This window comes from Larus michahellis, chromosome 6, assembly GCF_964199755.1.
Source record: "Larus michahellis chromosome 6, bLarMic1.1, whole genome shotgun sequence".
In the NCBI taxonomy this organism is placed as follows: Eukaryota; Metazoa; Chordata; class Aves; order Charadriiformes; family Laridae; genus Larus; species Larus michahellis.
Window position 1 is genome coordinate 40,844,954 of NC_133901.1, and position 21,680 is coordinate 40,866,633.

The 21,680-nt window shown below is 39.9% G+C and overlaps 1 protein-coding gene across 8 annotated transcripts in view; it reads left to right on the plus strand.

Moving 5' to 3' along the window:
• Nucleotides 1-21,680, plus strand: part of FAM13C (family with sequence similarity 13 member C) — a 133,532-nt gene that overhangs the window by 101,029 nt on the left and 10,823 nt on the right. For 7 of the 8 annotated variants that reach the window (XM_074590406.1, XM_074590408.1, XM_074590409.1 and 4 more), the window contains 5 exons: nucleotides 6,924-7,074; nucleotides 12,842-13,052; nucleotides 14,005-14,143; nucleotides 15,530-15,611; nucleotides 18,017-18,228. In XM_074590406.1, coding sequence (XP_074446507.1) covers nucleotides 6,924-7,074; nucleotides 12,842-13,052; nucleotides 14,005-14,143; nucleotides 15,530-15,611; nucleotides 18,017-18,228 — 795 coding nt within the window. Of the gene's footprint in view, nucleotides 1-6,923; nucleotides 7,075-7,449; nucleotides 7,516-12,841; nucleotides 13,053-14,004; nucleotides 14,144-15,529; nucleotides 15,612-18,016; nucleotides 18,229-21,680 lie in introns of all 8 variants that reach the window. The other variant, XM_074590405.1, reaches the window with a different exon arrangement.

Here is a 21,680-nt window from a genome sequence, read left to right on the forward strand (position 1 = left end):
CTCAAGGTTGCTACATCCTGCATAAATAAACTATGAAAAGTACAAGGTAGTCTAAAAGGTAGTCTTGTTGTAAGATGGGAGGGGAGGAGGGTTGAAGTGAAGAGAGGAAGCAAGGAAAGCCAAATAATACCTGTGCCACTTGAAACAAGAGCTGTTTTCACAGGGGTTATGGCAGGAGGATGGTGTGAGAGTAGAGCACAAAGCAGCTGCTTGTGTGATCACGTCAAACAATGGATGAGCCTGGGCTCAATTCCCTCAGTCAGCGATATACTGGAGGCCAAACCCAAGCTTTGCAATTATTCAAAGTGGGGAAACTTATAAAGCATCTTCCACAAACAAGGGTATCTGCATACTAGCATAGAGTATGTTTATGTACTGCAAGGGCAGTGAAGAATACCAGACTCAAACAAAAAGCAGACAATATTTTTAAGTGTAGGCCAAGACAACAGAACAACAGAAGCAGGGGGAAAAAAAGAGCTGGGGGGAAGGGAAGCCCATTCCTGTCAAACCATGGAAAAAACAGCTTTGTTTCCATAATGAGCCAGAGAACATCTATGTCTATTAATAGATGCCTGACTTTCATTAGGGGAAAACCACAGTATGTCCTTTTAAAGGAATTCAAACTTAATCTCCTCCTTACAATGTATTATTTCCTGTGTATTTATGTCATTGTTGTGCAGCTCACTATTGAAAATCTCAATGCTAACTTGTAAGGCATGTTCCATGACTGATGTAAGGGAATATACTCAGCCTCTGTCTAGCCAATTAAGGCCCTGGGAGAAATCATCAAGTTATTGTTTCATTTGAGAAGCCCCATTGCAAAAAATCACCAAAGCCTCCATTTAAAATTCGTGCAAAGGATTCCTTAAAGGTTAAGATAAACTAATAGCTAAAATCAGTGTAAGATATTAAAACAGATAGAAATTAAAATAAATTGCTAATAATTTATGGGGAGTGAGTAAGGGTTACATTCTGGTGCTTTCTTTTGCAAAATCTTAGATTGTATTGTGCCTCAGGTCTACTGCAAACCCAAATGGACATGTGTCATAAGAAAATAAATTCCCTTCTTGGATTAGAGAAAGTGATGTCTCTCCTCACTGCTCAGCTGTGCCATTCTGCAGACCCAGGGCATATCTTGTTCTATCTTATTGTTGCTTGTTTGTTCCCCACAAAGGAAGTTCTGAATTGAAAATGTCATACGCCTAAAGACACAAATATTGCCATAACAGATACTGCAGATATTTATTTATGTTCACATAAAATATCACTATCTTATTTTAACCCAAATTCTCAGATTAAAAAGCAGGGGATATGCTTTTATATGTCACTGTTTTAATGTGACATAGAAAAGCATTAATTTCCTTAGAGTGAAGAATTTGAACAGGTTGATATTTACTCAGTTTCTTTTCTATATGAATCACTTCAAAGGCCATTAAATACTCAAAGCTTGGATTATTCTCCTTCTCTGCCCCAGCTGGTTTCATAAATACAGTAAATCCAGGAATAAACTGGATATAGTAGAATAGCTGCCTTCCTGCCCTGGAGGGGCAGGAGCAGGCCCGGGGCAGGGTGCAGGCATCCTTAATATTCAGAAACACCGTGTGTGGGACAGGCTGGTTTCAGTTTCTTCAGAAAGCACCAGGTCTGGGCTTTGCCTCTCCTCCCTTCTCCCTCAGCCTCCAGGCTGAGACCAGGCAGGGTCCATGGGTGGGCAGACCTATTCCCTTTCCCTCAGTTCTTAAATTTACCAGACCTTAGGACATCCACAAGGATGAAACAACGGATGCTGATAATAGTAGTGCTTTTTCAGGGAAAGAAATTATTTCTAACAGCACTGGCACTCTTTTGGCCGTTGTTAGCTCTCTGCTGTCTCTGCAGATATGCAGTGAGCGCGGATCGATCATCAGGTTTGGCAGTGCTGTAGCTCTTGGTGCAATAAGGGAGAGCGCAGGGCTGTGAGACTTCACTTGGCGCATTGTGTCCCATTGGGCTACGGCCCCCTGGACGTGCTGACCACCACGGCACACGGCGCTCATCCTGCAGGGCCCCATGCAGGGGCCTCCAGCTGGAGAGGGAGTTACTTATGGCACCTACCAAGAATAAATTTATAGGCTATTTTAGGGGACTCCCACTCATTGCCACAGCATTTTGGTGATAAATTGGGAGTATTTGTTCACTCAATGTCCCATTCTCCAGTGGGATTTAGCAGTGTGAGTGTAGGTATGTGGTATTTATCTCTAGATGTAAGAGGTCATCTGTCATCTCAATAATTCCTGCCCCTAAGGCCTCGTGTCTTGATTTTCAATTATCATTGGGTGGGAACGAGAGATGGTCAATGGGGTACAGTCTACAGGCGTACTTGTTTGTAAAGATGGTTTCATTACTACAGACTGAGCTTCCTCTTCAAATGGCAATCCTTTCTTACTTTGTTTTCTCCAGCAGGCAAGAGTTTGATACTTTAATAAATATGTTTTGTTAAAGCATTAGCAAAAATTACAAATAGGAGAGAAATACCACACCGACTCTTTTTCTGTTTACAGACTTCCTGTAAATGTCTTTATTTTTCCATTATCTTTGATCTAGAATAATGCAGGATTTTTTTTCTTCTTCTAGTGGAATCGGCATAGCTCAAGTTCTTTGAATTGTCAGTTACTTTAAGAGGACATAAGAAGAGATAAGAAAACTTTGTCCAAGACAATTTTTTCAAACATGCGAAATACTAGTCTTAAGAGGCAACAATATGGTTATTTTTCCAAAGAAACTTAAGGATCCATTTTAAATATCAATATGTCCTTTCATTTGCATTACCATGGATCAGGAATTACTGCATCAGAAACACTGATGTTAGGCACCAGAGTAAAGCTGGAATGAGCATCAAATCTGAAGTATTTGAACTAAGATCATTAGCTGTAGCTTAAATTATTTCAGTGATGTTGGTTTCCCATTAAGAGCTTACTAAAATTTATGATGATACTCACCTTGATCTAACATTATAATCTCTGTGTATTTTAGCTGTTTGTATTTGCTTCTAACGTGTTTTGCAACTTCTTTTAAATGGCCAAGAGCAGAGAAGGCCTGGTTGGGCCCCAAGGGCGGGTCTGGACCACGAGAGATTTTTAAGTAGCATGTGCACAGGCGGGTTCAACTCCACATTAGATGTATTGCTGAGCTTGTGCAGTGCAGAAGAGTACACATCCCCACCACAGTGGCATGACGCCTGCGGTCACATGGCTGTACAGGTACTGGAAAGTATTGGAGAATTATGGAGAAGTTGGAAGTGGTCAGTAAGATTTCAAATTAACTTGGGAGGTTTGAGAAGATGAAGACAGGGCTAAGACTTTATTTTTCCTCTCTTCTTGCCTTCCTTTTGCTGGTAGTCGGTAGCATGTTCGCCTGCCCAAGGATAGAGGACTCGCTGCCAGTTGCTGATATATGGCCATGTCCTCTCCCAGAGCACCTTGCTGCTCTGCTTGGGCTGCAGTTGCACAAACAGGGAGCCCCACTGCTCCTGGCACAGAGCGGGAGGTCTAAGGCTGGCAGCATCCAGCACAGCTGCTCTGGCATTGCCGGTACTTGAAGCAACCCTCTGAGAGGGGCAGGAGAGGATGTGCTGCAGGGCAGGCAGTAAGTAAGTCCCATTTACTGGGACGCTCCTGTTGCCCGTGAGTTGGGGACCTCAGGCAGCTTTGTGCTTGTCCTTTGCTTACAGCTCTGTCTCCTTACATGTGTTCCCATAAATATGTGGTGGCTTTTCATGTATGGTGCGCTGTGGCGGTACCATAGTACTCAGCTGTGTTTTAGGAGTAAGATGAGGTTGATGGCAGACTGCAGATTCATCATCTCCCTGGTAACATCAAAATGATCAAAGCTCCTTACTCTTTTTCTCCCTACATCAAATCCCTGTCAAGGGCACAGTCATGAAATCATATAAGGTATTTCTATTATTATTATTATCATATGAAATTTTAGTATTTTTCAGTGACTGGAAATTTGCCATCCTCCCACCTTCCACAGATGGGTGAAAAATATCATTAAGAGGAACTGAATATAAACCAGCTGGTGAATTACAGCATAAGCATCGCCAAAATACAATGTTTAACAACGTAGTCTGTGTGAATGCTTTTATACTGAACTTGCCATAAATATTAATGTATCATAAGAAATGGTGATGCAAAGTGAATGTATTTTCTTGATACAGAAATACTTTTGTCAAATGCTTGAAGTAACACTCTGTGAAGGTTAGGTATATTTGTCAGTTATTCGCCTACGTTCGCCTTGTTGGTATGTTCCTCTGGTATGTTTGCCTATGTTTTTCCTTACTTGATATCAGCAGTTCTCATTATAAGGTCCAGGCTGGGATCAGGGTCCTCACTGGTCTGTAACTGGTATAGTCATATTTTGCTAGCTGACATTAATGTCTGTAAAACGCTGCCCGTCAGTTGTGATAATTTTACAGCTACTTCATTTGGGTCTAGCTGGGGTGAGAGTCAGTGGAAAATGAGGCCTGTCATGTCATGAAAGCTCTTCCCAAAACAGTGCCATGGATATGATTGAAGTCGGCACCCTTCCCTTGCCAAGGAAAATTCACTGCCACTTGAAAGCTGTTGAAGGTGAGATGGTTTCCATCATTCTGTCTCTAATTCAAGAAAACCCTGTAGAGGATTAAAGACGACTTTGAAAGTGCATCATAAAAGGTGCTCAAATTGATAGTAAGAATTCTACTAAATACACCAAAAGCAAGAAGGCAAGTAGGGTATTGCTGGGACTGCTGGCTGGCTGACATGTGAAATGGGCACTAAGGTGATACGGCTGTAAACAGAGAGGCTGAGGGAATTTGTTATATTGGTCTTCACTGATAAAGCACATGTTGGGGACATTTGCACACCTGGTATGCTTTTTCTAGCAGACAGGTCAAAGGAGCCAGATCAGTTTGAAGTAATACATGTCAAATATTGGACCAAATGGTGTCAGTAAGTGACAAGGAAAAGATACTGGTCGTTCAAGAGTCGTGGAGAAACTGAGGTGTGAAGATGAGGCACTGCTGGTCAAGATGGGTAAATTATCCTTAGAAATGGCAGCTGGTCCAGAGGATGGTAGGTTGTTAATGGCAACCTGGACCTGGGAATAGTAGAAGTATCTCCTGCCTCAGATCAGAGAAACCAGCTCTATATCGTACCATATTTTTAAAGAATAGTACTACATTTAGGCATTTCATTATGAATCAGTGCTTGGCCTTGCAATCACTTCTTTCCTGATATTATAGGATGAGATGTCAAAATGTATCTTGACAACAGATGAGACAAACTTCATTCTAAAATAAAAGTATAACACAGGCCACTTCTTTGCTCACATGTCTGTAATATCAAGCTGCTTCTGATAGGAATGGCCAGAGCTCCTGTCTGCTCTGGGACTAGGAGATGGAAGGTGTTCCTGGGTTCCCTTTTTGACCTAAGCTGAGGCCAAAGTCCATGTGTTTGATTGTAACCTCATCTGTTTTGTGGAACGGGACGTGGATTTTGAAGCTCTCCTGACAGCACATACAACTTATAGTGTTCATGTGCTTTTTTGAAACTTCCCTATTTTGAGCTAGCTCCTAGAAAGAGCTACTTTCTGCTCCCTTTTCACTGCCTGAATTCTATAAAAAGAATGAAAAGATTAAGGCTGAAATCTTCTCTGCTGTTCTCAGCCAAATTAGTTACCTTTTTAAATTTTTTTGATTTTTACCTGAAACCACTGGCATCTTTGGCTTTATAAAAGGGCTGTATTACAGTAAAAATAATGCAAAGACATGTTAAACTACTCTGTTACCTAAAGGAAATTATTACAATCAATAAATTCATTATTTCATTAAATGAATCAATAAATTGATTTCAGGTTTTTGACAGAGTGGGGAAAAGAGCTTTTCAGGATATAAACACGAGGAATTATTTTTTTTATTGCAACTCACATTTTTTTCAGAAATTGCTCTTCACAAATATGTACCATTTGAGTGACTTAACATTTTACATATAATTCCGTGTGTGCCAGCTGTGTGATTATTAAGACAGCCTTGTGTGACTTTCTTTGATGCTGCAAGCTGTGTTTCCCTTGAGGGGAACTGAGCGCGTGGGGTATTGGTAGTGACTCATTTTGCCCAGCCGGATGGTGATTAGGGCTTTCACAGCGTTTACATCACAGCAAGATGCTTGTGTCAGATTGTACAGCTGAATATTGCATGCAGCATTGAAGATTAAAATGAGAAATGGACCAAGCATGACACAGTAGCTGGAAGTGATATTATAGATAACTAGCCTTGTCCTCATTGATTTGTCTGCAGCAAGTGACAATGATCTGTTAATTTTATCTTTGCAGTGGACAGGAAATGATCTGGTTGCCCTGTGGAAGCAGCAGCAGCCTACATAAAAGCTACGTCTACATAAAGAAGTATCTCTAAAACAGCCAATTAAAAAATATCTCTTCCAGGAATCCCATGAGGGAGCGTGTTCTCAGTAACTCTTTGTTCACTGCTGTGTACTGCACAATAGGCTGGAGAGGGAGATTTGTTTTTTTATGAATGGTAAACGGGGAGGGACATAATGTCATCAGATCGTGATGTCAGCCCAATGAATGAAATACTTGCTTAGTGTATTGCTTCAAGACCAAGAAAAGGGACACCATCTCAGTTTGGATTCCTAGAATAAATCGTCTTTTGCTGACGAAGTCATCTTTCCCACGTGTCATGAATAATCCATGTAAATTGGGACTTAAATAACCAGAAGTCAAGAAACTCGTGGAATAGGGCACGTTTGTTCTCTTGCAGATCCTCTCCGAGCTGCTAGTGGAACACCCCTTTGCAGGCGCTGCTAATGGGCTCAGTGAGTTGAAGAGCTATCGCTGTGTTCTGTTGTTCGCTATCTAGCCCAATGTTCTGCTTTTGTCTGCAGAATTCTTTGTTGAAGCTACAAGCCCTTGAAACCGATCTGTGCTCTGCGTTTCTGCCAACCCAGGAAGAAACTCCTCAGCTGCCGGCACCCAAGGATCCAGCCCCTTCATCAGTCCAAACCAGTGTGCAAGCTGATGGGGCCGGTTGTGGAGGTAAGCCATCATGTCACGATGTGTTCTCATTTGCAATTATAAAAAAAGCCTTGTGACTTGCTGTTTATATCAGATTTGCAGTCCTCTGGGAAACAGTGCAGAGCTAATGCAAAGCACCATTTCCCGAAGCAAATGCTGTGTAATGAAAAAAGGGGTGTGATACCTGTTAAAAGAACTGAAATTTAGGGATATAACATTCTGTTTTTCTGAGAGGGAGTCTTGCTTTTCAGACAGGTTTTAAGAATCCTGATTCCTTTATTTTTAATCTGTTGCCTTTTTGTTCAAGTAAATTTACGCTCTTTATTTCCTATGTCTGTATTGTGTGAGATCACCTGCCATATCATGTAATTCTATTTTTGTCATTCTTTTTGTCAGAGAAATATCACTTCATTTCTCCTATTATTGATTTTAATTTAATGCATCAGCAGAGAGATAGCGAAGGTGAGTTTTACAGCATGTGGATTTTAATCATTCATGAACCTGTATTATTACCCATTTGGGCAAACTGTGGCGTGTTATCTCTCCCTCTTGCCTCAATATGGAAACCAGTCCTTGCAAATAAGTAGCCCTAAGGCTCGGCACTATTTTTGTCAGTTCATAGCTTGCAGTCACAGGGCTGGCAGAGTCGTGATGCTCAGTAGAAGAGGAATCACTGTTCGTGAAAAATAGGTCAAAGGCAATATGACTAATACATCTCACAGACAAGTGACATGAATACACAAATTCTTAAATCATTCACCATGTATGGTCCAAATTAAGGCAGATAGGTCAGTAACCCCTTTCCAATTGATGTTTTATGTCAGAATAAAGGCTGGGTTCAGAAGAACTTATTTCAGAAGCTGTTTGCTCAGAATTTTCAGCAAGAAATCACAGTAAGTTATTTACCTAAAAAAATGACAAATGATAGTGTTCTACTTAAGAAAATCTAAAGTTTGAGGTTTGCATTGGACAATTAAGGAAAATGGTATGTAGAATCCAAATTATTATAAAGATGAAGGAATGTAAAAAATACTAAATATCCTAGGGTTTAGCTTAAAAAAAAATGTATGCTTTAGCCTAGCTAGGCAAATGCCTTAATAGCTCTTGGATACAGGTATGGAACTTGCACTGGTGCTAGTCCCTTGGTGTGGATCTGAGGCAGAGACAGCTCTCAGACCTGTGCTGCACAGGCAGAGACATTTTGCAGCCCATTCAGAATCTGCACTGACTCTTTTCCTTTATGGCAGGATGTTTTTTTCCTCCTTTTCTAGTAGTTAACTGAATTATTTTATTTTAGTAGTTTCATAATCCATTGTTAGGATAGTTCATAATTGTTTCCTTTCCTTATTTTTTTCTGTTTTGACTGGATTTTGTTTTATTCATACTGTTAGTGCCCCTGACTTCTGATACAATCTCTAGCTCCTATTTGCCTGTCTCCAGCTACACAGGCAAATATTGGATGATGTAGCATTTCTCTCAGGCAGTTCAAGAGCATGCTCTGTCACTTTAGCTGTTCAAACTTGTGCTTTAATTAAAGCTTACCTATTTAATGGATTTTAATGTATGCTAATTCCTGTGAATAACTGCTTTGTGGTTTGTGGGTTTTTTTAATAACTTGCCATTTTGCATCAATAGAGCTAGTCCTAATTCTGTCTCTTAAATTGCTACTGAAATCTTCTGACACATTCAGTTTGGGTACAGTTGTCACATAGGACTGTTGGCTATTTCAGGTTGAACTTGGATGGAAGTGCAGAGATTCGTACCAGGAAGAGTTTTTAGAGGATGTGCCGTATATACTATGCCTCTAGTTATTAGCCTTTGCTCAGTGGATCAGGCATTAAAAATTTTAACATTAACAATGTACAAATGTATTATTTTTAAAATAAGCATGATTGTCTAGTCTATTTAATTTCTTTTGTTCCAGATCCCAGTCAACAAAAATTAGAAAAAAATACATTATATGTATGGTGAGTGAAGCTAGAACAGCCTAGTAAAATGACAGGGTATTTCAGGATGCAATTTTTAAGGAGTGAACAGTAGTTCTTATCTCTGAGCAAAGTCAGCAATTTCCAGTTTATTTTTGAATATGAAAAAACTTGAATTAGAGCTGGCAAAACGAGACCATAACGAATTGCAAGGGGATATTAAGCTATTTTTTTTAAGGGAAAAAAAAGAAAAGTAGAGTGTGAGTTATTTTTATAGCTTTTGGATATGAGTATACATCAAATATGTGACTTAAGCAGTGGGCAGTTGAACTTAACTACAAGAGGTTGTAAATATCTTTCAAATAAAAAATTATGATACTGGCATTCACGGACATAACGTGTTGAGGGACGAACACATTACATCTGCATATTATTTTTTATTTTTCCTTTATAGAACAGATTTCAGTGTATTACTGTATTATTCAGCGTACTTAATGCATGAATACAGACTTGTACCATATGACTTGTTGTCATATGATTGAAGTCCACATTATGAAGCATACTGCATATTACAAGGTACTAGATATTGGCTTCAAGTCCTGTGGTAAGCTCTTGTCAGTGCGAAGCTGGACTCAGTAGACGAGATGGAGGAGATGCAGCCTAAGGGACAACTTACTGGCTTGGCTAGAGGTGGCTTTAGTTCCCAGTTTTGTCAAAAACAGAGGCTAAAATTAGATCAGACACATGAACACAGGTAGATGTTTGGTCAGTTCATGGGCTACTCTCAGGATAATGCTTAGTGTCTTGTTTAGGATCTATGCAGAACTGGAATCAGGATGATGGCCCTAATTTGTAATTGAAAATGGAGTTGGTTATAACTTGGCATCACCCTGAGATGTTCTGCTATTATAGTATTTGAGACATGTAAGTGAATCAGTTTGAATGACTTGCTGACCACTTCTGGACAGTATGTAGTCATTTAATTCATCTGTGGTAGGGTTGGGACAAAAAACCTTTCCTGTGGCCCTAACAAAGTTGTACCAGTTTGTGAGATTTAGAGGAGCCATGCTGTCAGGAAGCCCTGGTGTCAAGGAAATGGAAGGGCCCTGGCCTCTGGGAAATACTCCCAAATTCACCTGGCATGCAGGTTGTCTCCCCTTCATTCGCTAGCTCAATAAAAATACCCTTCTCGAACCCTCAGCAGCTCTGTGTGTTTGGTTTTACACTGGGGCCTCTCCAGCCACTACTTGTCCTTTGCATTTATCTTCCAGGAGTGTTTAGTCTCGAATGCGTACTTTTCTTCCATTTCTGAGGCTGGATTGGGCCTAGTAAAATTGCCTGGTGGTAACGTGAAAAGGAGCAAATGCCTGTGACCATACAGTTTATCAGCAGTACAGACTGCCTCCTGCAGGAGGGGTACTTCTATGTCCATAGAAAATGGGAGCTTAAATGTTGGAAACTTTTTTCCTGTACCTATCTTACACAGACTGGCTGATTTTTCTTTACAACATCATTTTCCTTTCACATTGAGGAGACTGCTAATTAATATGACTATAAAAAAAATTATTCCTTTTAGTAACAGAGTATGAGAAACAGTGAAACTATTCTTAGTCAACCTGCTTCACGGTGATAATATGTTTCGTGAAATTCAAAGATAATGAAATAAAAGGAGGGAAGCCAGTTTCTTCTCCGTGACAATATTGATTTTCAGAAATTAAAAACAAACCAAAAACCAAGCAAACCAAACCCCAACCAAAACTATTAATTTTTTTAAGTCTTACAGGGCAAGGAAAGATTACTTGCCAGAAAGAGACAACATTTTTGTTTGCAGAACATTTATTCCAGCCTTTATCACTGTATGTTGTCTGTGTACGTAATTTCCTGTGACTGGTAAAATACTCTCCCCTTGCTTCTCCCAGATGCCTTTCTGCATCCCTCTGCGAGAGGATTTGAATCTCATACACGATTTAGAAGTTTTGGGTGTTGCTCTCATATCTTGGAGAGTTGAATTCGACCTACAGAGTATGAAGTACTTAGAGGAAAGATGCTAGATCGGAATTAATAATCAACTACATTGTCTTGTGAAAATGCTTAACGTAATTATAAGTGATGGTGCTGTTAGAGTAAATGAACTTATAGATACAAAAGTCGTGTAACTTTCACATGACAGACTAAACGGTGATTATGCAATATACAATTGGATTTTTTTATTGTCTGTAAACAAAAGCAGTTGGATAGCGCCTGATAAAATGATATTTTAGGCCATTGGAACTATTATTTTTGAAATCAATACTTGCTTTCTATGAAGGGTGCCATTCAGAGCTGGTTTCTTCCCCCTGTCCCAGTGCAGCCATTGGGATTTGTAGCTTCATTGTCTGGTGGGCAAAGGCCAAATAAAATGTATTACAAAGGTTCCCACTCACCATGGTAATGTCATGTCCCTTGTACAAAGGAGAAAATGGAAAGAAAGTGAAGTTGAAAGAACTTTTCTAAACCTGCCTGCTCTTCTGTGAGTAAATCCGTATACAGTTTTTTTTTTCTGTGCAGTTTTAGACTTCCGTTGAATAAAAAGATTCTGTGAAATGTATTAGAACGCATGCTATATTGCAAATACAGTACTGATTAGAAATAACACGCCTACTGCCTGGAGATATAAAATATTTTATATGAATTCAAAGGCTGTGTATATACATGGTTTTAGAGGGGAAAAAAACCTTGTAGTTGGTGTAAAATTTTATGTACTATGGAAATTGGTGTTGGGGAACCTGGGACAGAGCACATCCTTTGCTTTACCATATATTAACTGATTTTGTGGGGAGAGCTTCCATGAGAGCGTAGAGTTCCTCCCTAAAAGTATAATCTGCTTTAAAGCACAATCATCTGATAGCAAAAATGTCGACGAGGTTAGATCGTCCTCACCCATTTCACCCCCTGAGGGTGAGGAAGAAGATTCAATGGTTCTTCCTGTTAATGTACTCAGGCAGGGCAAAGGGAAGATGAACTCTTGGCATTCCCTGGAGGCAGGCTCTGCAATGTGCCCATTATCTTCCATGTTACCCATAAACAGAATCAGCGTGATGAGGTTCACCAATTTTCAGTCCGGAATAAATCATTCTGACTTCTAGCTTGACCATCTCTATAAAACAAATTTTACCTTTTGAGGCACCTGAGGCAAGGTTTCCATTTATAGTCAGACAATATTAACAGAGTATCATAAGCATGAGTCCTCCAAGTAGCAGTCACTGCACACCACCTTGAATAACTACTTTGAATGTTACTGGTTGTGGTTGTTATTTTCATTATCTTGGGTTCTTTAGACCCATGTGTACGTAACTTCAAACCTCAACAAAATTCTGCAGGATACTGCAAGTAACACTGGAGGTTCTTAGCATCAGGACATGTTATATTTTTGATCTGCCTTTCTCTTGACCAAAGAACTAAACTCTAAATCACAAAATTAAACTTGTTTTGTACATTTGTCGTCGTCTTCAGGAATGTGGCTTTCAAAAGCAAACAGATCTATGAAAACATAATTCCTGTATTACTAGTATATTACTACTAGTATATAACTACTATTCTGGGAAACTATCTTTATATTATATTTCATAGTTTACAAACACACTCACCCCCCTTCTGCTGTGGTACTCAAAAATGCTTTATGTTAAGCCAGTAACGGTTCCTTTATATTTTCTCACCCTCAGTATTATGTTCATCTTGCATGTGTCACTTTGCTGAACTATTTGCTGTTCACTTTGAACACTTATGCTTTCAATACTTGTGTAAGTATAACTCTGTATTTATCTAGGTAGCTAAATATCTTGCGAGTGACGCTCAGTCCATGTTGGTTTATGCTTTCTTTCTAGAGCCTGTGCCAGCCCACAGGGACTGGCAGAATGACATGGACAGCAGCCCACAAGAACATCACTCCCTGGGGACCAGTCGACTGCTCTATCACATTACGGATGGAGACAATCCTCTTTTGTCACCACGCTGCTCTATCTTTAGCCAAAGCCAGAGATTTAATCTAGACACAGAGTCTGCCCCTTCTCCGCCAAGTGCTCAACCTTTCATGATGTAAGGAAACATATTTTAATTCTTCTATATTTTGAGTATTTTTTATACAATCCACAATCTTTGACTCCTCATGTTTTTTCAGTTACTGTTATGTCATAAACAAGAAATTTTCATATTGTAGCGTATTTTGACATGGTTAACTTTCAATACCAGAAATAGGATTTAGCATTTTTTCAGTAATAACACAGTACAAGATTGTTTGAAGCCTTTGTAATTATAGTTAGCAAAGACAGTTTGAATGTTAGTTAGTAATTAGTCCGAGGAGTGAACATAAGATAGAGGGCATAATACTAAAAATTTCAGCTGTAATAGAACTATAGCTTGAGTCATTCACTGCACGTGAGAGTGTCATGGAACATCTGAACAGGCCACATATGTGATCTCCAGAAACCAAGCTGTGAGTTTTAGACAGAAACCAAACTTTCTTAAAAGCTTATATACATAGCTGTCAGCTGCATATGAATAGTAATTGGATCTATTGATTTGCAATTGTAAAAAATCAAAACTAAAGGGCCTTCAAAATGATAATGTTTATTCCCAGTAATAAAAAACTCCCTGAGCTTACTTTTGCAAATCGTGTTGTTACGGTCTCCCATTATAGTTGGAAAATTTGTGAAGTAAGATGTGTGTGTTAAATGTAAGTACTGGATCAGGTTGTGACCTACTAACTTAAGCTTTTGAAAAATATTCCGAAATCCCACAATTAATTAAAAAAAATTAAAAAAAGAGAAAATGTGTAAGACAGATGGTGAACCTATTAATATACCCTAGAGGTACCTTCAAGCAAAAGCAATTATTTTATGCTTACTTTGTAAAACTAAATTGTCTCTATCCTGTGAAAGAACCTAGCTGCCAATTCTGAAGTGCTAGGAAAGTGTTAAGTGTGCCTGAAACAAGGCACGGTCCGTTATAGCCAGTTCTTTGATCCAGATCATGCTTTCGGCTTTTGCAGGCCAAGAAGTTCTTCTAGATGTAACTGTGAAGAGTGCAAAGAACCACAAACAGTAGCACAACTTACCAAGCACCTTCAGAGTCTCAAGAGAAAAATTAGGAAGTATGAAGAAAAGTTTGAACAAGAAAAAAAATACCTGGTAAGATAATAATTGAAAAGATAAAAGGCAATACTACAAGTGGCAGGCATGAATCCTAGTGCATTTAAACTTAAGCAAAACAATAGGAAAAAGAGTATTTTTGGTAAAATGAAATGCGAAAATTATCAATGAGGGAATATCTTTTTTATCATCTTTCAGTGTATGCAGTAGTTCTGAGACTCTAATTTGGATTAGCTTTGTTGCAAAATATCCATCTTCTAGAAGTGTGAGAAATGTGAATTGGTGAAACATTGCTGACAGGTTTGTGAACCAAAATGATTCAAAAGATGAAAAGCTACTTATTTACTTTGTAGAAGTCATTTGCTTGGAAACTGTTGCTCTGCTGTGCAGATTCCTTCATTCAGGCAGAGTCCTGTAAACCTCTGAGCATGGGGCTCCATAAAAGCCGATGGCAGAAATTACAGAAATAAAAATTGTGATGTGTTGCTGGTGGGGTTTTTTTGAGGTCAATGGTGTGCTCTGTGCAGCGTATGCAAGATCATCACTCAGATCAAACTCGTTTGTGTAAAGCGAATCGTGCAGTGTAAACATATCAAAACATCCGTGATGCTACAGATGTGTACCATATGAAACGGAATTTTTTTATATATTTTATGAGTACATTAAAATGAAAATTCAGCAAATTGTATGCTACCTTATAATCTTGGCTATGACTGCAAACTTAAGCATGCCCTATGGTCATAATTTACTTGTAGGAGTAAAATTTCATACCTGAACAGTCATCATACTGTAACCAGAAATTATTTCAGAGGTTTAATTTTGCACAACTGTTTAGCATTTTAAATATCTGAGTTTTGAAGATCTAGGGCAAATTGATTTCAATTCAGAGGCAATTTCTAACTGCACAGGAAGAACTGATATACAAAGCTTTTTTTGTTTGTTGCTTTTGAAATCACTCTGTTGCACAGAATTTTTTCATTTGATAAGTTGAGCAGTTCAGTTGAAACGTTGAACGTGCTGTTTCACAAGAGAAGCCCTGTCTTCAAGCAGTAAGGGCTTGTCCCTGCAAGGGACAGAGTACTTCAGTTACCATCCTGGAAATCACTTAGGAACTTGACTAACATTAGGTATTTCATCAGTCCTTTTGAAGTCACGGAGATTACTTATCCAAATAGTCAAATGTTTTTTTTAGGATCAGAGCCAAAATACTCAGATCCATGTAACACCGTGCCACAATGGGGAGAGAAGGCATGATAAATTAGTACCATGATCAAGCCAAATGCTCTGAATGACACTATAATGTAGTATGGTCGGAACTATGGACATTTATTAGCACTGTGTGTGGGGGTAGGTTTTTATCTATTTGACTGTATAACCATCAATTCCTTCTTATTTTTTTCCTCTTCCTTTTTTCTTTACATTCAGCCTTCACACGGTGACAAGACTTCCAATCCTGAAGTTCTGAAATGGATGAATGATTTGGCCAAAGGTCGTAAGCAGCTCAAAGGTACATGATAGCATGTCGTTTCACTCTATTGCTGAAGCTTTTGGAAGTATGACTGTACCTGGAATATTTGAGAGTTAGTTCTCTGACCTCAATGCTCTGCTTGTTTTTCACTGGTGTGTAGCAATAAGTCTCCCAATGACAACAAAGATATTAGGTGATATGACTTGCCTTCATTCCTGAAAGCAGGGATTAAAGTAAGGCTCATAACAAGGCTAACAGGGAATGGGAAAGAGATATCATCTCTCCCTCCTAACTATAAACATTAGTGCAAAAGGCAATATTATTCTGAATATTCTGAGTGTCTGAAGTACAGAACTACGAAGTTAAAAGTGTCCTTGTAATAGTACAAATGTAGGTGTAAAATGTTTCTTTAAGACCGAGGTAATACAACTCTGAAGCTTTTTTTTCTTTTATCATAAAAATGGATCTTTCCTTGATACTACAATTGGTCTTGAGGGTCAAGTTTTGCCCTTGCCTGTCTGCACACCGCTCCGTTAATGTCTGTGGGTGTATCACGTGCTTGTCCTCAGGGAGAATGTAGCCAGGACTGATTGATTGATTTTTTTTTTTTTTTTAAAGGCTACTTGTAATTTATCTGAATCTTTTTTCCGCCATTACAAATGGATTCTCACTACTAATTAAATTGCAGTAGTATGTTTCATCTCTGTTTTGGATATAGTTAAGAATGGAGATATAGAGGGTGTGATTGTGGCAAATAAAGAATTAAAAACTCATCTTTCAGTAAATTTCTTCTGGAAAGCTCTCCCTTAAATACTGTGGTGTATAATTACAAGAATTTTTCCCCCTTGAATGTTTTATTACAAATCCAGGAAGGGCAAATGAGAGGAAATTGCCAAACTACATAGTTAACTTTCTGAAAATTATCTCTCTGACTCAACTCAATTGCTTCAGCTAGCCGGGAGGTCTACAGATCAGCCTCGCCTGCACACCCAAAATGCCTTGATTCTGTGAACACCCTTGATTTTATTATCCTGAATGATAATACTGCTTTTAAGTGAAGCAAGATTCATGAGGTTCATGAGACAGGTGCAACTGAAACAGAAAAACATTCAAGTGCTTCTAGGTCCTTCACATTTGGAAGGCTTGCCCATCCTTCATATCTCTATGAGTTTAATAAAAATTACTATTTTCTCCTACAAACCTGGCCTGTATCCTCAGACTGTCACAGATAAAAAAAGATGTTACTGTTTCTGCACAGATTTCAATAAATTTAACACATTTGGAGCTATCAGTCTCCCACCTTGCCCAAGGTCCTTCACCAGCCAGGCATACGCTACGAATGCCTGGTTTCACAGGAGCTAACTCAGACCTCAGTTCAATTTCCTTGTCACTCTCTGCGGGTCCCTAGAGCTCCAGGGTCTTTGGCTTGGTGTCAAGCTAATACACTTGCATACTTTGGCGCAGCCAGGCAGCTTGCTGACTGAGCAGCTAGGACACACTGTAACCTTGTATGTCTTCTGCTGGGCTACTCAGGTGCTCTTCTGCCAAGGGAAGTCATTTCAGCAAAGTGGCTGATTCTCCATGTAAGGACCAGCTCAGCAGCCTGGCTCGGATGGTGATGCAGCCTCTGGAAGGGAGGGTTATGGTTTAAATTGCACTAGAGGAGAGTGGGGTTGGTTATGCAGACCTGGAGTAGGTGTCTCCAGCAGCCTGGTGGCTGGCATGGTGGGCTCCGTATCACAGCGTAGCCTCCCCAGCCCTCCTCAGGGAATGGCCTTCACTCTCCTCCTCACTTGTGCAGCAGCACAGGAGGGCAGGCAAGCACAGCGGGGGTGAGTGGGGCAGGTGGCTGCGGAGACACTGCTGCTTGTCCAGAAGGCCGTCTGTGAAGGACTACATCCTTAGACAACAATCCCCACAGAAGCTTGGACATGTTCTTACTTATCCAGACACCGGATCAACTGAGAGTACATGGGTTTACTGAGCAGAAGTGGGAGAGAGCGAGCTCTGCTTCCAATATCTTTCCCGCACCAGGACTCCCACAAATAGTTTCAAGCACTGTTTGTCCTTTAAAGCCCTTTTCCTAACCTCACTCCCACAGAAGTTCTGCACTGATTCCTTCCCAGACCCCACTCTTTAACCCAGTGCCTCTTCAGTCCTCACCTTTTATGTCAAAGATGGGCTTGGAGGAAAAAGAGAAGTACCTATGTGCTGTAAGTTTCATTGGCCTGGTCACATCTCATCCCTTGACCACTGGATTTCCCTTTAACCAGGTAAAAGCTGTTACATGTTGAAATGAAGCAGAGTTACTTACCTACACAACTGGTATGATAATAATTGTATGCAAGAAGTAGGGATGTTTGGGTTTTTTTCTTGTAGCGTCAGAGGAACCTTCTTTGCAAATATTTCTAATCTATTTACTTGCCAAGTAATTTGCCTTTCAGAGCTGAAACTCAGAATATCGGAAGAGCAAAACTGTACTTCTAGAGCACCCCAAAGAAATGACCATTGCGAAAACAGTGGGACCTCTAAAGAGGCTGCGCCACAGGAGGCCACAAGCACAGAACCAGCTCCCTCAGTAGAAGAAACCATGGATAGTGTATTGAGACGATTAAAGGAGAAAAGACAACACTTTAACCTTCCTGAGACTATTAAGGTATTTAACAAATATGGCTGTTTCTTTCAGAACTTTATCATCCGAGGCAGATACTACTGAGCGTGTAGCTGTCTGAGGGCCTGCTGGTGGCTGTGCACCCTCTGTCTTCTGGCACTGCAGCGCATTTTCTCTCTAACAAGATGGGAGCTGTAGTGCAGATTTCCCAAATTACTTTTCTGGGAAGAATTGCACAGAAAAAGAGGTGCAGGTTTTTTTCAAATAACGCTAAGCGCTTTTTTCTCAGAGATGCATGTACAAAGCTGTTTGCCAGGCACCGCTGAAACCTGCCTACTTGCGGCTGTGTGTGCGGGAAGTGCATATCCCAGTGTATTGGAGATGGTGACAGCAAAAGGAATCCCATCTTGAGTCCACAGAAACCATTTGACTAAAAACGTTCCTGAAGTTATTTTGACACTAAAGGTCCCCTCTCACCTGAGAAATGCTGAAAGCCTCTGCCGAGTGCTAAGATGACATGGATAGCACAACCGTCCAGACTGCTTTGCCCTTCTGATCTCGTACGCTTACTTGTGGTGATATTCCCTCTGCTCTTCTGCATTCTCAATTACGCTTCTACATGTAGGAGCAATATTCCATGAAATGTGCTTGCATGGCTGGGCAATTTATTTTTATTTTTAAACTACTACATGTTTTAAAATTCTGCTGTACCTTCACACTACTGGCGCATTATAGGGTCTGTCTGAAGCTGGTGCTCTGCAAAACGTATTGTCCATAAAAATACGTTTTAGGGGCTGTTTTTTCTGTTAAATGATGTTGCTATTCCTGATGCTATACAGCCAAGCAAGACCTCGAAGGTACACAAAATCTAAATATTGACAGTAATGTTTAGACTCTGTCTGACGAATGAAAAAGGGTGGGGGAGGAGGGGGACAAGGAGGAGTGAAGAAGAACTAAATGCTAAACTATGTGAGAACTAAGAAATGATTCTGGGCAGATTTCAGTAACAGAAAGTACCCAGCAGAGATAATTTTTGATTTTTTGTTTTGTTTTGCTTCTATTCTCATTTCTTAAACACCTCGTTACTGTATAAAAACTAGAACTGTGCATAACAATGCCGTGCTTCTGAGATCTTGAGCTCTGCATACATGACTGACTTTTTAATTGTTTCTTTTTATAAACTACTTTTTTTAAAACTTGAAATGGAAAAAGTGTTTCATAACCAGAACTCCTTTATAAGAAAACAAAAGATGACAACAAAACCACACTGTTCTCTATATAGTCCTAAAATCCCAATAGTGCAGACTGTATGATAATATTTTCAGTTGTTAAATATTTTTTTATTGTGCAAGGAGTGAGATGAGATGACACCAAAAGAGATGTCAATGAGGAAATCCTGTCCAGAAAACCCCTCTTATAGAGGAAGTTTTGTGAGGGTCTCTGTCCTACTCATTTTCTCATTAATAGGACTTCTCCTGATTTTTCCAAGAGAGAACCTCCTAAATCTGTGCAATGGCAGTGCTGGCTTGAAATATTCTCATGGAGGATTCTGTAATGTAAATTAAATGTTTGCACAAGTCAGTAATTTCAAATATTTTTTAAAAGATCTTAGATTCTTCTTGTAGAGAAAACTTGTGTTGAGAGAACCATCCACTTGTTAGCAGAGGTGTATGATAATAGTTATACGAAACTGCTATGGAACAGAGGCTAGAAAAGGAATAATATGAAGCCAAATCGATCCATTTCAAAAGGATATATTTTACCAATTCCTTAAGTATAACATTAAAAATGATTGGTTTTTGATTAAGAGTCACCATAATCAAAATGCTGGGGAAGAACGAGCACTGATGATGTGAAATGAACCAAGGATGGCTGCTGGTTACAGCAAAGATCAAAGGCTTCATTTCAGCTACACGCAACTTTGGTGTTACCATAGATATTTTTTACGTGCAACTTTTTATTTTGTATATAACATTTAGATCCCGTACCAGAATCTGAGCTAGAATAATAGTAAACTAAATAGCAGCTAAATGTTTCTTTTTTCAAGATTTAGTTATTTTGGGCAGGGATATTGTTTCCATAAAAGCCTGCCTCGGTCTCCCCTGAAGTTCAACTGCGGAAAGCCTCTAAGGCCCTGCTGAAATACACATGAGAGAATGAGTACAGAGAAAAATCCTGAGGCACCCAGGATGTCTGAAGGGGACAAACCATAAAATCTGAGTATGAAATAGAGGAATGTGGGGTTTCAGAACCAAACATCTCTCCCACATAAAAAGCCTGTGAGTAAAGTTACTGAACTGAGAAGACTTAGAGAAAATTGGGATTATCCCATGAATGATTCAGTAACCCAAAAAGGGATGGCCACCTGTTACTATTTTCTAGGTACAAGGCTTCAGAAAAAAAAGATTAAGACCATGAATGTAGGAGTTCAGGAGCCATAAGGCAAATAGAGAAAATTTGAATAATATTACTCCAAATCCCTAAATCCCAAATCCAAATCCCAACTCCTGACTTTTAAGCCAAGCCGAATGTTTAATGGCTGGGGATGTCATTGCTGCCCTAATCGCAGGGAGGAGGAGCAGCAGCCCTGCGGTCCTCAGCTGTGGCTCATCCGTGGGCTGCAGTCAGACTTGGCCTGTCCCTCAGCTGAAGTAAACTGGCATCGTTCCAGGGATGTCTTGTGTCACTTGTTGCCTTCCTTTCAAATTTTTCTTACTGTTTTTGTGTGAAATGCTGCTTTGTAGTGAGCCACCACACAGCCCCACGTGGCAGGCGCAGTAGGGCCTGGGAACCCCCACTCGGTGCCCGCATGGAGAGAAAGCGCTGCCACCAAAAGTGAAAGGCCTCAGCCGTGCCCGGTCCCCGCTGTCACGCTGTCCGGCCTCAGGGTTTGCATTATCTGTCTGGAAAAACAACAGCGAGCTTAAAAGGCATAAGCATTCAGGGAACTGACTAGTGGGGAAGACAGCTGTATACAGTATTCGGTGTGCCTTTGTCCCAAGTTACGAAAACCACCCTACTACTTTAGCTTGGCATGGAATCTCCTTTTTCTTTCTTTATAGGCAACAATCAGCTTTTGCCTTATGTTTAGTTTGACGATTTGCAGTCTGTCCCCCCAAGGCTTTTCTCAGACTGGTGACCTTTATGCATCTGTCCTCTCATTATTGACCCGCTTCAGTTCATCTTTTCCTTGGCTATGAAGCACTGTTTTTATGTACTTAGCATTGAATTTCCTGTTGCTGTACGCAGCCTACAGTCCTAAGATGTCTCAGACAATTCTGTAGTTTGTGATTCCACCTGCCCTCTCTGATTTTGAAATTATCAGCCATTTTGAACATAGCTGAATACAAACCCCTATTGAGATTGCTAATAAAATGAGCTAATGAAATAGGCCCAAATGCTAAACCCTCTTGAGATTTTTTCTCATGTGTAAAATCAATATTAATGATCACTCCCTGTTTCCTCCTAACTATTCCGCTGCTCCAGGCTTAAGAGTT